Consider the following 16,125-nt stretch of genomic DNA (forward strand, 5'->3'; position numbering starts at 1 on the left):
TTGTATATATAGAATGGATAAACAACAATGTCCTACTGGAATTCCCTGGCGATCCAGTGGTTAGGACTCCACACTCTCACTGCTGAGGGCCCAGGTTCAATCCCTGGTTGGGGAACTAAGATCCCACAAGCTGCATGGCATGGCCAAGAAAAAAAAAGTCTTGCTATATAGCACATGGAATTATCTATATTCAATATCCTGTGATAAACCATAATGGAAAAGAATATGAAAAAGAATGTATAACTGAATCACTTTGCTGTACAGCAGTAATTAACACAACATTGTAAATCAACTGTACATCAATAAAAAATTTAAAAAAAAAGAATGTAAGAGACCCATGAGCTCTTTGCGGGTGTTACGGTATGAAGTAAAGAGAAATGGCAAATTACCTGTCAGCCCTGCCTGCCTCTCTGCCCCACACCATGGCTTTTGAGAGAGGTGCAGGGAGTAAACATGGGGTGCTAGATGTCATGAGGCAGACGACTGGGTAATAGGTGAGTAGCTGCATACTCTGCATTTCACAGATTTTACAAGTGTGTATTGGAAATCACGATCAATTTATGAGGAGGAGGAAAGTGGACTCTATTGAGATGCAGCAAATGAAAACAGGCTAAGGAAATAAAGGCTCAGAATAAAGTGAATTAATTCTCTTTAAAAAAAATCTGTGTTTTGCACTACACTTTGTTTCTGCACCATCTGCTGGCTATTCCTGAAGGAGAAGGACTAATTTTAAAAACCGAAATGTGTTCTGAAATGTTAAATATCTCCCTATTCAGAAACCTAACTTAACATAGTAACTTACTTCAAAGAGGCTTCCCTTTTTCGAACGCTCCTACACTGTTGGTGGAAATGTAAGTTGGTGCAGCCACTATGGAAAACAGTTTGGAGGTTCCTCAGAAAACTAAAAACAGAATTACCATATGATCCAGCAATCCCATGCCTCGGCATATATATCCAGACAAAACTTTAATTCAAAAAGATACATGTACCCCTGTGTTCATAGCAGCACTATTCACAATAGCCAAAACATGGAAACAACCTAAATGTCCACTGACAGATGAATGGATAAAGAAGATGTGGTACATATATACAATGGAATACTACTCAGCCATAAAAAAGAATGAAATAATGCCATTTGCAGCAACATGGATGGACCTAGAGATTACCGTACTAAGTGAAGTAAGTCAGAAAGAGAAAGAAAATACCACATGATATCACTTATATGTGGAATCTAAAATATGACACAAATGAACCTATATATGAAACAGAACAGACTCGCAGACATAGAGAACAGAATTGTGGTTGCCAAGGGGAGGTGGGGTAGGGAGGGATGGGCTGGGAGTTTGGGGTTAGTAGATGTAAACTATTATATATAGAATGGATAAACAACAAGATCCTACTGTATAACACAGGGAACTATATTCAATGTCCTGAGATAAACCATAATGGAAAAGGATATAAAAAAGAATTTATATATATATGTTAATTGAGTCACTTTGCTGTACAGCAAAAACTAATACAACATTGTAAATCAACTATACTTCAATTAAAAAAAAAGATACTTCCCTTCTTCTAACTGCCTGGTAATAAATTTTGGCCAAAAGTAACATAGTGTGACCATGCAGAAACAGAATGATACAGGACCTCTGTTTTAAAAAGGAAAATATGAGATCAGAAATATGGGTCTCCCTTTAAGAAGTGAATCATCTTTAAAGTAAAAGGAAACTCTGAATAAGATCACTTTGACCCAAAAGTGCTTGTTAATTCAGATGCTGTGCTGTAAAATGGCTTAGTTTTCTGTCGATAAGAAAATGAAATTTACAAGCTCCACAGGACACACCTCAAAGCTCTTCAAGTCTTTCTAGCTTTTATCCTCTATTTAGCATCACCTGTGTGGATAGGGTCCTGTGTGGATGTCTAGGCTTCTGGGCATTTCTCTTTAGAATAGAGAGTTCTTGTCACCTATTGCTCTCAAGAGCAATTTTGGAGACACTGTGTCAGATTTTGACATCCTGTTAGGTAATGGTGTCACTTAAACCTCACCCTGTGAGATAGATTGGGTATTTTCTCCATTTTAAAGGTGAAGATATTTAATTTTTTATTGAAGTATAGTTGATTTACAATGTTGTGTTAATTTCTAGTGTAGAGCAAAGTGATTCATATATATATATACTTTTTTTTTTTTGGCCGAGCCACACAGCTTGTGGGATCTTAGTTCCCCAACCAGGGATTGAACCCCGGGCAGTGAAAGCGCAGACCTCCAGGGAATTCCCTACATACATATATTCTTTTCCATTATGGTTTGTTACAGGATATTGACTATACTTCCCTGTGCTATACAGTAGGACCTTGTTTATCTATTTCTTATACAGCAGTATCTTCTAATGCCAAATTCCTAATTTATCCCCCCACTTCCCCTTTGGTAACCATAAGTCTGTTTCTTTCTTTTTTTAAAAAAATATTTATTTATTTAGGCTGCACCAGGTCTTAGTTGTGGCACCTGGGATCTTCGTTGTGGCATGTGGGATCTTTTAGTTGCGGCATGTGAACTCTTAGTTGCAGCATGCATGCGGGATCTAGTTCCCCGACCAGGGATCAAACCCAGGCCCCCTGCCTTGGGAGTGCGGAGTCTTACCCACTGGACCACAAGGGACGTCCTATAAGTTTGTTTTCTATATCTGTGAGTCTGTTTCTGTTTCGTAAATAAGTTCATTTGTATAATTTGTTTAGATTCCACATACGATATTTGTCTTTCTCTGACTTACTTCACTTAGTATGATCATCTCTAGGTCCATCCAGGTTGCTGCAAATGGCATTATTTCATTCTTTTTTATGGCTGAGTAATATTCCATTGTATATACGTACCACATCTTTTTTATCCATTCATCTGTTGATGGACATTTAGGTTGCTTCATGTCTTGGCTATTGTATATAGTGCTGCTATGAACACTGGGGTGCATGTATCTTTGCCAATTATAGTTTTCTCCAGATATAAGCAGGATCATATGGTAACCCTATTTTTAGTTTCTTAAGGAACCTCCATACTGTTCTCTATAGTGGCTGCACCAATTTACATTCCCACCAACAACGTAGGAGGGTTCCCTTTTCAAGGTGAGAATATTTTAAAGGTGAGGGTATTTTCTCCATTTTAAAGGTGAGAAAGCCCATGTTAGACCTTGGGCCCTGGTGCTATGTCCTGCCCCTGAGGAAAGCAACGTCTTCTTGCTCAGCCAACAGCTTGTTCTGTGGCCATGAACATAAATCAGCAAACTTCTCTGAAATAGTGTTAACAACAATTTATAGTGTATGTGCTCTGGGATGGGTTTAGGCTTTGCATCCATTATCAGCTCCATTTTACTGATGAGGAAATAAAGGCTCAGAGAGGTGAAGTGATTTGTCAGAGGTCACACAGCTGTTAATTGGAAGAGCTCGGATTAAAGTCAGGGTTTTCTGACTCTATACTCCACATCCTTCCTTCTATTGTTTATAGAACAACCGAATTTATAAAGCTCCCCCAAAAATGCTCAGAGGGAAAGAAAGAAGAATGAATATAGGCAAAGTTCCACTGTTTTTTGAACTAGAATTCTTTTTTTTTTTTTGCTGTTGTTCTTTGATTATCTCTTTCAGCCCTTGTACAAAAACTCAACAGCTTTCAACTCCAAATGATGGTGAAGACTTTGCATTTGAAAAGGGATCTGTGAAGGTGGATTTGGGAAGTACAGACCTGAAGAGGCTCTCTTTGGAGACTGAAAGACAGAGGCAGAGCTTTGCAAAAGTCATTGGTCATCAGTGGATCTGTTAGGAGTTGTCCTCTGATGTCTTGGGACTCAAGGCAGGAAGGGCCATGAACACTAACCACGTGGTTTGATTGTTGAGTAGGTCTGGTGTAAAAGGGCCTGGATTTGAGTCCTGGAGCACAGCTGGAGTGAGGGTCCAGGTGTGCAGCCGAGGACTCCACGTCTCCCTCTGTGTCAATCAGATGGCGGGAGGGAAGGATCCTTAGCTTCTGAAGCAAAAGAACAATGGAAAGACCATAATCCTTCCCAAACGACTTTGTGATCTGGGATGATGACACATAGAACAATGGTTTTCATACTGCAGGTCGTGGCGGGCATGAAGAATGATAAAAAAAGAAAAAAGAAAAGTAGTAAAATAGAAAATAATGGAGCATATTAGACACTGCATGTAGTAAGGGTACTTTTTCTTGGAAAAACTTGTATCTCAATGATATACATACACCTAGGCTGAGCCATGATGGCAAATGGAAAATGATATAAAATGGGTTGCTCCAAAAATGAGTACGCTGCCCTGCTCGTTTGCCCTTCTGTGGTTTACAGTAGGCTAGACTATTTGGAGAAAAGCAAAACATTCAAAGAATGATTAAAAGAGTTTAAATCTGAGATCCATGCCATGAGACTGAAGGACAAAAAAAATGGGGAAGTTGTTTCACTGGCACTGAATCCCTGGGCTGGACTCAGCCTTGGAGGAGAAGTACATGAAGAAATGTCAGGGCCAACACACATTGTTTGCCCTGGGGGGAGGTGAACTCCGGTGAGAAGTAGCTGCTCTGCTCCAGTCTCCTATCTTCTGTCTTCCCTGGGAGCCTTCCACCATTCCCTGGCTCTGCTTGATTTTTGTTTGAAATCCTTCCCTGGCTTCCCTGCCAGCTGACCTAAGTAGCGTTACATCATCCACGCTTCCTAGCACCTGAGGTAGGTGCAGGACCTTATTGTGGAGCAACCCACCTGCACTCTTTCCTGGGCTTTTTGCTCTTGCAACTTGCTCTGTAGGGCCAGGGTCACCAGCTAAGGTCCTGGTCACACAAGGGACAGAGTTTAAGACCTCAGGTTCCCAGAACCATGGAAGTCTCCCACCGTGTCCAAAGGGCGGGGGCAGAAGAGATCCTTGAATATAAAAGATTTAATGTCACTTTAAATTTAACCGAAAAGCTTATTTAAAAAAAAAATTCTTCTGTGGCGAATCATTTTATTCCATGAAGAGCTATCCCTTGCCAATTTATTTCTATTTTAAATTGAATGTTTTGATTATTTAATTTCCTTAAAATTTGGGTCCACTAGTATTCAATACACAACAGCTTAAAATTAGTATTTTCTTATTCTTTGAAAACTTGCACCCCAAAATATGCCACTTGGGCATATTGATTATTCTGAATTATAGTTAAGAAACAGTCAGTGCAAGGACACTGACTTCTTTTGTTCCCCTGAAAGTAGGAAATAAATCTCTCATGTGAAAGGTGTCCCTTCTGTACCAGGAGGGTGGAAGGCCTCCTTATCACCACAGACAGGGAATTTAGGGCCCCGAAGGCTGTATAAACAAACCTTGTTACTTCACTAATTTGCTACCCCAAGCCCAAACACCTTTGTCTTGTCAATTCTTCACAAATTTATTGTTTCCTTGTCTAAAAGGTATAAAGCTGCCTGCTTTGGTCACTTACTTTGAGTCTCGTATTTTTGTATGAGTTCCCATGTATATGAAATGAAATCTGTTTTTCTCCTGTTAATCTGCCTTGTGTCAGTTTAACGATCCAACCAGCTAAAGAACCCAGAAGAAAAAGTCTTCCTCCCCTACACCTCCAAGAAAGGTAAAAGAATGGGATTAAACTGTAATACATTCTTCTATGTGTTTCCCTTCCTCCAACCCTTCCCCCCACCTCCACTTTTATTATCTTGGACATTATGGAATATTATAGGTCTCTATAGGACACACAGGTAGGTACGTCTCATTTGTAAAAACTACTTAATTCTTCACAATAAGGAAGTATCACAATTTATTAATATTTATGTGTTATGGATGGTTATTTTCAGGTCTTCCAAAGCAGAAAACATCCCTGTATGTATATCCTTAGAATTTAGATACATTTATTTCTAGAGGATAGATACCTAAATGTAAGGTATACATATTTAAAATTTTAAAGATACCACCAGGTTGTTTTCCTAAAAGGCTGTAGCAATTTATACTTCCATCAGTAAATGTGTGAAAGTGGTGGTCCCTCCCCCCCCATCCTTGCCAGTATCAGAATTTTTTACCTTTTCCTCAATATGATGGATAGAATATTATTTTTCATTATTTTGCATTTCTGAGAGAAGGTGACCATCTTATTTTGCATTTATTTCTAGTGCTTGGGGTTGAGCATAAGACTTTTTTATTGGTTTGTCCTGACTTGCTGGCATTCCACCTGACTTAAATGTTGCATGTATTTTCTTTCAATCGTATTTTCTCTGAACTTTCTTGAAGTATCTTTTGTCATTCGGAAATTTCACTTTTTTGGGTTGTTAAATCCTTTAGTATTTTCCTTTATAATTTCTAGGTTTCTGTTCTCCTTAAGAAAGCCCCTTTTACTCTTAGGGTAAAATACTTTCCTATATTTTTGGACACTTTATTGTCTATATTTTCTCATGCCTTTATTTTTACACTTAGCTCTATAATTCATGTAAAATTAATTTTCTTTATGTTATGATGTAGGAGTTTGGCTCTGTTAGACAGATTGCCAATTATGCAGATGTCTGAGCAAATCACCCATTTTTTGCTCATCGTATTGAAACATCCATAATCTACAGTTTCTACTTCTTTTGTAACACATTAGCACAAACTCAGCAGTTTAAAATACACAAACTTGTTACCTTACGGTTCTGTATGTCGGAAGCCGAGTTCAGATCTCACTGGACTAAAATCACGGGGTCGGCTGTGTCCGTCCTGGGAGCTCTAGGGGAGAATCCATTTCCTCACTATCTCAGGTTGTTGGTAGAATTTAGTTCCTTTCAGGTCCCCACTTCCTTGATGGCTGTCAGCTGAGGGTCCTTCCCAGCTTCTGGAAGCTGTCTGCATTGTTTGGGTCGTGGTTCCGTTCCTCCATCTTCGACGCCAGCAATGGTGGCCAGAGTATCTCTCCTCCTTCAAATCTCTCCTGCCCCTTCTCCCATCCTTACTTCTCTCTGAGCCACTCGTTCCGTTTTCCTTGTCCATTTTTATTTTATTATTATTTTAAAATCTAAGTTTCCTTTATTTTATTTATTTTTATTATTTTTGGCTGTGTTGGGTCTTTGTTGCTGCGCGCGGGCTTTCTCTAGTTGTGACGAGCAGGGGCTACTCTTTGTTGTGGTGCGCGGGCTTCTCATTGCAGTGGCTTCTTTTGTTGCAGAGCATGGGCTCTAGGCACGGGGGCTTCAGTAGTTGTGGCTCGCGGGCTCTAGAGTGCAGGGTCAGTAGTTGTGGCACATGGGCTCAGGAGTTGTGGCTCGCGGGCTCTAGAGTGCAGGGTCAGTATTTGTGGCACACGGGCTCAGTAGTTGTGGCTCGTGGGCTCTAGAGCGCAGGCTCAGTAGTTGTGGCACACGGGCTTAGTTGCTCTGTGGCATGTGGGATCTTCCCGGACTAGGGCTCGAACCCGTGTCCCCTGCATTGGCAGGTGGATTCTTAACCACTGCGCCACCAGGGAAGCCCCTTTTAACTGTTTTTTACTCAAAAGAAAAATCCCAACTCCAGTGATGATGAGCCCTTTAAAAAATAATATTTTATACTATTATGAAATCTTAATTATGGCAGCATGTTCAACACAATTATTGAACTCCCGAACAATCACCATGTCTCTGAGAAAATCAGGTGGTTATCATTCAAGTTTTACACAATTATCTCTTTATACAAATTTCACTAAGAAATGCTTTATTATTCCCTTTTGTCATGCCAATGCATGTCCAAAATCTTTCTATAATCTGCAAAGTTTTAACTTTAAAACCACAAACTATTTTACCTTGATTACATGCAAGATTCCTAGTCTTGATCCTACCTCTGCACGACAGTAATAAATAAATAAGCTTGTGGCTCTTTTTCCTTGAAAAGTACGTCAACTATGCTTGTCTGCCACAGGAAGAGTGCCACTCAAGAAACTTTTGGCATTCAAGTGTATCACCAGATGGAAAAATCTCCTAAGATATGAATGGCATTGAGTGTAGAAGACAGCTGTTCCTCTCTGCGGTAAAAATGACTCTGTTCTTTTCAATTCCACAACCCATTTATCTCCATTCTCTACCAACCAAAAATATGTAGGAATTTGGTGAAACTGATGACTCTTCCTCTGGGGAGTTTGGAAGGGGGCCCTGGGCCATTCAGGTACACATGCTCAGAGTGTTGTAAAACTGTTCTTGGAATATCCAAGCTGATAAAGAATTAGGTCAGGATTATACTTTTAGCTCAGAAGAATTGTTGCTGCTATAAAATTACATTTAGACTCGTTAATTTTGTAGGTACCATTAATATACATGTGGAGATGAAAATCAATGGCCTTCATCATCCCAGACATTAAATGCTGTTAGTGGCAAACTATTTATCCACAATCACCTCTAATATGCTGCAGCAGAGAAGTATTTTCAAATAATCAATACCTTGAAATTTCAGTCATTTAAGAGCAAGTACACAAAGAACGCTAAATAAGGAAATGCACTACTACCAAAATCATAGGGACCTCATGACGTGGGCTTAATGGTAGCATGCAGGTTAAAATCATGTGTGTGGCTATTGTTTATAATAATGAGTGCTGCTACCCAATTTCCCCTATCACAGCCCCACAGAATATGTGCGTATTTACCCTGGGGTAAATGTGAGAGGCTGCTTGCAGGCAGAGATAAAAGCCCTTAGGACTGAGGGGATCTGTGCAGACACAAACCACCAGCGGCACAGCAGCACGCATGGGTATGAACGGTGGGAGGCTCTGGCTTAGCTGACAAAAACTCAATCAAGCTTTAAAGATGGATTTGAAAAAGTCATTACCTGTCCTCACTTCTGATGGCATGGACCCCCCACCGAGAGAGTATGCTTATAACTCCACAGACATTTATTCCACAACTACTAGGTCCAAACCATGGAAGGATACACAGAGCTGGCTCATCTCCTGCCCTTGAGCTGCGCACAATCTAGCGTGCCAGGCAGGTGTTTAAGCAGCTCTCTATAACACAAGGTAGGGCAAAAATCAAGGCCAACGAGGGAATTTCAAAGTGGTATGAGGTTACATAAGCTGGAACAAATAGTTGTGTATGGGTACAAGGGAAACTTCAAAGAAAAGAGCTCTGCTAATAGAAGAGGTTTAATTCTGAAACGTCATTCTGACCAAATGTACACAATAAAGCTTGCATTGAAAAAGCGAAATAAACCGATAATCCTTAAGGTAATCCATTATAGCAGTGCTACTGGGAAGATAATTATGAACCAAACTTTTTAACTACTTCTGAATAATGAGATTAATATAAGGTAGAAATTTTTTTATTTTTTATAGGTTCAGAAACATGACTCTGATCTACATTTAACACTTCTTGAAGTTCCAGCTTTTTAGAAGAAATGAGTATGAGAATGGGAAAAACTTAAGGCAATGTTATGGTAACATTTATCTTTTTTCTATTCAAGATGCAGCTCTTGAACATTTTTAGTAATTATGACTTTCAACCTGAAACGTTGCTTTAACTGTTTAAGCTAGAAATAAAGTGTAAACTTCATTGGTTAAAATAATTTCCTGGGACTTCAAGTTTAGATCATTTTTGTAAAACAACAAACTATGTAAGTAAAATGGAATCAGTGAGGGGGTCATCTTGAAGACTGTATCAGAACAGTAGTTCAATTTCAGCATTAAAGAAAGTGTGTCTTAAGAATATTTCTTCCAACACTATGAGAAAAATGTTTGACTTCAATCAACCAATCAGGAACTGTTCAAGTCAAGAACTCTTTTTCACTTAAAAACTTCTGTGCATAAAATACATCTGTATGTTTATTTTGAGTGAAACCCTACTTTGTATTCTAGACTATCTCTTTTGAGGGTAAGTAGATTTAAAAAAACTTGCACATTGTCTATTTAAGTGTTCAAATACTAAAACACTCAAGTTCAATTACATCCCAAATAATATCCCTAAGATTTACCAGGTATTTAACAGAACAGGCCCTGTTCTGAGCACTCCTCTCCTCCTGACTTGTTTAATCCTGCTAAGAACTCTCCCATCTTAGCAGACAAGAGGCAGAGAAAAGAAAAAGTTAGGAAGCTGTCTAGAAATACAAGCCATAGTTTAACAAAAATAAACAGTGGTTTTATTGATTACATATATTTTCAACTCTAGTAATATATATTATAAACTTTAAGAATTAGCAATAAATGGCTGTATTTTTTACTAAGAATAATCTAGGCTATGGCAGCATGTTTGATGAATATTATTGAAGTCCTGCACAGTCATCATCTATCTATTTTTCAGAAAATCAAGAAAATCTATCTATTTTTCATCATCCAAGCTTTGTATTAGGTCACGAGACAGTTACCCCTATACACACATTTCATTAAGTAGAAATAAGACATTACACGTTTTCTTTTTTGGCAAATCCTCCCTTTCTGTCATACAGATATATCCTCCCAAAGTTATTTTCTTATAATGTACAAAATTTATTTTTTATCCACAAGAGTTGTCTCAAATAACTTTCACCCTGGAAAGCTCAAAGGCATGAGGCAGTAACAAAATGCTACTCCGGACTCTGTATTTCACTTTTGCCTAAAACCCCATTTGATAATTAAAACTAAATTAATCCCACATTATAATACTTACTTAGGAAAGTCTTTTTGTGTACATGTTTGCCACAAAGATGGAAAATGTCAACACATCTGAGCAAGTGTTTGGCAGATCACAGAAGGAAAACAGGGCTGTGGGAAATGAAAACGCTTTAGTGTTTGACAGCTGAAGAGACTGATGACTGTCACTCCAATTTCTCATCTCCTTCTTCCACGTCTTTCAAATTGAGTACTTCCAAAGAGCCTTTGCCTTTTGTCTCCTTTTTTACGAGCTCATCGATTTCTCGGAAGCAGCCGGGGTCGATGAGACACACCTGAAACATTGAACACAGCTGGTGACCACATGAGGAAGAGCAGTACCATAGGATGGACACAGCTTTCACTTCCTATGAGACAAACACGCCATACTTTCCAGGTCTCTCTACAACCACAGATAAGACAACGCACAGGATGGCGGGCTGGGTTCTGGTCCAGCCTCTGCCCATAAGTATGCACGCAGGCCTCTGTGACAAGGCATTATTCTCCCTATTGAGGACTTCTCCAGATTCCTCAGCTGTAAGGCTATGGTCCTTTTCATACTAAAATTTAGCGTTAAAATTTACAGTTCAATGAAATCATCTCTTTGTATCCACATTTGAAGGAATAAAAAAAAAAAGAGGTGTAAGGCCTATTTAGAAACCATGTGCAAAGTTTTGCAAAGATTTTAGAACTTCAGAGAGTGTCAGATGTGTTGTTTTACATCTACAGCGGAAAGCGCAACAATCCTCTAGAGCTCATTTATTTGTCAAGAAGCTGTAAAGCTCTAAGACGTGGGTTTGCAGGCAGCTGAATTTACACGATGTCTGAAGCTGCGGGGTGAGCAAAGTCATTAATAGAAGACTCACTGTAAAATATATTCTCTCATCGAAAATGAGCATTGACCAAAATCATTTTATCATGAATAATTTAACTAAAAAAGCAAACAAAAATTATAAGTGTTCTTAATGACAATTTGGTTCTACGGAGACCTTGACTGTCTTACCTAATTCTAGTTAAGATGTTTCTGGAAATGTCTTACTGTTCACACCTTCTAAATGTTTGTGACAGATTTATGGCTAGTGAAGAAACTATTTTGGTAACGTGGAAGCAAAGAAACAAGAGTATGTTAATCTTACAATATCTAACTGTTGACCATAGTCTTCACTTTCTATAACCTTGATGAGTGGCTTGAGTTTTTCTTTCAGCTTCTTCCCTTCATTCACTGGAACAATGAACCGAAGTCTCATGTGAGCACGTTCTATCTTCATTTTCTCCTTTAACTGCTTTATCACTTCCAAAGCCTATCAAGACAAAATTAAAAACGTTTGCAATTTCTTTGCTGCTTCTGCTGCATTACTGCAGAATGTATTCAAAACAAAGCAGTTTCCATCTAGCTGGACTGGGCAATGGTTTCTTAGACGACATGAAGAACATTAGCAACCACAGGAAAAAAATAGATAAATTGGGCTTCAAGATTAAAACCTTTTGTTCTTCAAAAAACTATCAAGAAAGTGAAAAGACAACCCATAGACTATGACAAAATACTGGCAAATCGTGCATTTGATACGGTATTAGTATCCAAAATATATAAAGAACTCTTACAACTCAATAATGAAGAGACAACTAATCAACTAAAAAATGGTCAAAGGATCTGAAGAGTGATTTCTCCAAAGAAGACAGACAAAGGGTCAATATGCCCATGAAAATATGGGCAAATTATCAGTCATTAGGGAAATGCAAATCAAAACCAGAATAATACCCCCAGGATGGCTATAATCAAAAAGTTGGACAATAACAAACATCACTGAGGATGTGGAGAAACTGGAACCCTTGTACACTGATTGTGGACATGTAAAATGGCTCAGCTGTTTTGGAAACTGGCTGAGCAAGTCCTCAAAAGGTTAATACAGTCACCATATGAGCTGGCAATTCTGTTTCTGGGTATAGAGAAATGGAAACATACGTCCACACAAAAATTTGTAATCAATTTCATAGCAGCATTATTCATGGTAGCTAAAAAGTGGGAACAACCCAAATGTCCACCAACTGATGAATGAACAAAAGGTGGTATTTCCATACAGTGAACTATTATTCAGTCCTAAGAAGGAAAAAAGTACTGATAGATGCTACAACATGGATTAACCTTGAAAGGGCCACATACTGTATGACTCCATTTATATGAAATGTGCAGAATAGACAAGTCAATAAAAACAGAAATAAAATTTGCAGTTGCCTTATTCCCTCCTTATGAGACAGAGGAATGAGAAGTGACTGCCAACAGGTACAGGGTTTCATTTTGGGGTGATGAAATGTTCTCAAATTAGGTAGCAGGGAAGGGTGCAAAAACTCTGTGAGTATACGACTGAATTGTAGGCTTTAAATGGGTGACTTTTATAGTGTATGTATTATACAAACATAAAAAAAAAAATCTAGGGGCTTCCCTGGTGGCGCAGTGGTAGAGAATCTGCCTGCCAATGCAGGGGACATGGGTTTGAGCCCTGGTCTGGGAAGATCCCACATGCCGCGGAGCAACTAGGCCTGCGAGCCACAATTACTGAGCCTGCACGTCTGGAGCCTGTGCTCCGCAACAAGAGAGGCCGCGATAGTGAGAGGCCCGCGCACCGCGATGAAGAGTGGCCCCCGCTTGCCGCAACTAGAGAAAGCCCTCGCACAGAAACGAAGACCCAACACAGCCATAAATAAATAAATAAAAATAAATAATTAAAAAAAAAAATCTAACAACTGAGGTTAAAATGATGCTTTAAAAATGCAAGTTTTATCTTTGTAAAAACATTTTTTATTTTATATTGGAGTATAGTTGATTAACAATGATGTGTTAGCTACAGGTGTACAGCAAAGGGATTCAGTTATACCCATACAAGTATCTATTCTTTTTCAAATTCTTTTCCCATTTAGGTTATTACTGAATATTGAGCCAAGTTCCCTGTGCTATACAGTAGGTCCTTGTTGGAAGAATCCAAGTTTTATCTTTAAAGGTCTGACTTGGATAGGAAGGTGAGAGTCCTAGTATATTTGTGTTTAGTTAAAACAAAGTCCATCACTCCTCTCTACAACCTCCATCGTTCCCCTCCCCTCTACCCCAAACCTCTTCCCACTTGCTTCCAAGTAGTGCCATTTTGTTATTACAGACCAACTATTTTAATGTTTTCCTCAGAGAACACTGATTTTCATGGACACTTTTTGACATTAAAAAACAACTCACCTGCTGTTTTGTACTCTTGTTGGGTTTGACCGAATAGTGGATGTCTTTCATGGCTCTCTCAATAAGGATAACGGTGTACGGTCTCTTTGTTTCAGGGTTCACACATTTGTCGGCCACAATAGTTGCAATGTCCCTAAACATCTGCTCCAGCTGTGTGTGCCGTTCTTTATCTGACACTTGAACCTCTCCTTTAGTCAAAATCTTAAAAAACCCAACAAGTTTAAGAAAAGTAATGTCTTTATTCCACACTATTTGTTAACTAACCACAGGAATTAATAACTGGGGAGAAAATTAAATTTCATCCTCTTCAGCTACTGATATTTGGTAATAACTTGAGCTTTGCCTAAAGGGATTATCTTGTTCCAAAATCTTACTTATTTAGATGGGGGATGGGGTAGAGGTAATCTTAGCAGAGGGTGTAAGTGATGAAATACTTGAAAAGGAATATCTATTTTCAGGTATATTACACTAAAAATATATAAATGGACAAAATAAGGCAGTTTAGTAGGAAATCTGATTTCTGGAGGCTTTGGCAAAAAATATCCATGTCCTGAATTATTAAAAGTGATGTTGCACAGATCGAATTATTGCATAGTAACTGTTCACTCCAAAAAAATACTACTTTAAAGTTTAACATACCTGTAATCTAATATCTAATACTAATGGATATTAGGGTCAATTATGCTGCAACTGTTAGAACCCACCTGCTTACAGATTTCAGTCTGGTCATCTGTTCCAAACGCACTGATGAGATCTTCCTTCCTTGCAACCTGACCTTTAGAGACATTTACAAACACTGAGTGGGTCTGCAGAACTTCATCAAGGTCTTTTTCCCTTGGGAGGACAGGAGAGAAAGTCCTAAGTGAGTATGCTTCAAACTTCGAAGTTCATTCATATTTAAATACAAGACGGAGACGATATGAATAGTAAGAAACAACAAATACTCCTAAATGACCCTCGGTTCCAGGGGCCCATTTCGTAATCCAGAACTCCATTTGTATTCGCAGTTACTCAGAGGTGAAAAACGTCGCGGGAATATGTGTGCAATCACTGAAGGGTGGGGTCCGGCTGCTGCCAAGGAATTCCAGCCCCTAGATGGCAGCAGTGAAGACCTTACGCACTTCGCTGAAACTACTGGGCTGAGATCTGCGACAAACGCAGGAACTATAGATGCACCTGAAAGACCAGGCCCTTAGCCTTGATCATTATTCTGACAAAAGGACCACAATTATGAGGGTTTCTTGGCTGTGGCTTTTTATGACACCCGCGAAGCAAAGTCAAACCAAGCCCCAAACCAAACCGACCAAACAAAAAAAAAGGGAACGTCTGGTTTAGACCCTAAGCCCGGGCAGCAGGAGTAAGTTTCCCATTTCCTTCCCTGACGAGACCCCAGCTGGGCCTATTCGTTAGACGACCAGAGGGAGGCCGCCTTCGAGGCTACCAACTCCGGCCAGGGCCCAGAGGGAGAGTGTCACTCACACGCCGCTTCGCCAGCCTACGACTTTGTTTTTGTAGCAAGCGATTTCGAAGCGCTTCCCGGCTCGCTTCATTCGTACTACGGCCACATTGGTCAGGCGGATCTGGTTGGTGGGGGTGAAGATCGACATCGTGGCCGCTCACAGACCTTGGGTCCGAAGAACCAAGGCAGACCCACGCTGCCTGCCTGAGGGCCAACTGAGCCTCGATATAACCACCCGGCGGCGCGCGGCACAGTAACGCCCGCAGACTGCGCAGCACAGTGACTAACTCTGCCGCCACAATACACCCACGCAACTTACTGCGCAGGCGTCAGGTGTTGCGACAACCGGGCGCGGAGGAGGGAGGTAGAACGCCTGCGCATTGTGGCTTTTACGACACTGTTCCGCGCCCGGAAAGAGAGGGGCTCTTCCTTGACGTAATTTTCTTTCCAGAATGAACGAAAGAGCTCTGATTGGTTGGTGGAGCTAATGTTTGGTGACCGGGTGGAAACTCAGTGCCGGGCGCCTCACAGTTCCGCGGAGTTCCGGGCCACGCCCACATTACCCTTTCGTTATAGAAAAATTTTAACAAAAAAGGTAGAGAAAAAAGTGTAACGAACTGCCATGTAACGATCACCCCGCTTCAACAATTTTCAACATTTTGCCGTTCTTGTTTCATTCTCCCTCATTTTTTTTTTGTTGGAGTATTTTAAAGCAAATCATCGTAAGGTTTTAGCTTTAAATACTTGCCTAAACTAACAAATACACCTAACGAGATTAACCATAATTCCTTAATAGCGTCTCATAGCTAGTCCATAATCAAATTTCCCCTAAATAATGCCTTTTTACAGTCGGTGTGTTTCAAATGAGAT

At 39.7% G+C, this 16,125-nt stretch overlaps 1 protein-coding gene across 1 annotated transcript; it reads right to left on the reverse strand.

The window, feature by feature from the left end:
- Window positions 1-9,081: 9,081 nt before the first annotated feature.
- SBDS (SBDS ribosome maturation factor) lies at window positions 9,082-15,652 on the reverse strand. Its single transcript, XM_036826366.1, has 5 exons — window positions 15,276-15,652; window positions 14,501-14,630; window positions 13,797-13,997; window positions 11,710-11,874; window positions 9,082-10,869 (listed from the first exon to the last, which is right to left on the reverse strand). Exons 1-5 carry the CDS (start codon window positions 15,401-15,403, stop codon window positions 10,741-10,743), a joined length of 753 nt encoding a protein of 250 aa, XP_036682261.1. The 5' UTR covers window positions 15,404-15,652; the 3' UTR covers window positions 9,082-10,740.
- Window positions 15,653-16,125: the final 473 nt, after the last annotated feature.

This window comes from Balaenoptera musculus, chromosome 15 (assembly GCF_009873245.2).
Source record: "Balaenoptera musculus isolate JJ_BM4_2016_0621 chromosome 15, mBalMus1.pri.v3, whole genome shotgun sequence".
Taxonomy (NCBI): domain Eukaryota; kingdom Metazoa; phylum Chordata; class Mammalia; order Artiodactyla; family Balaenopteridae; genus Balaenoptera; species Balaenoptera musculus.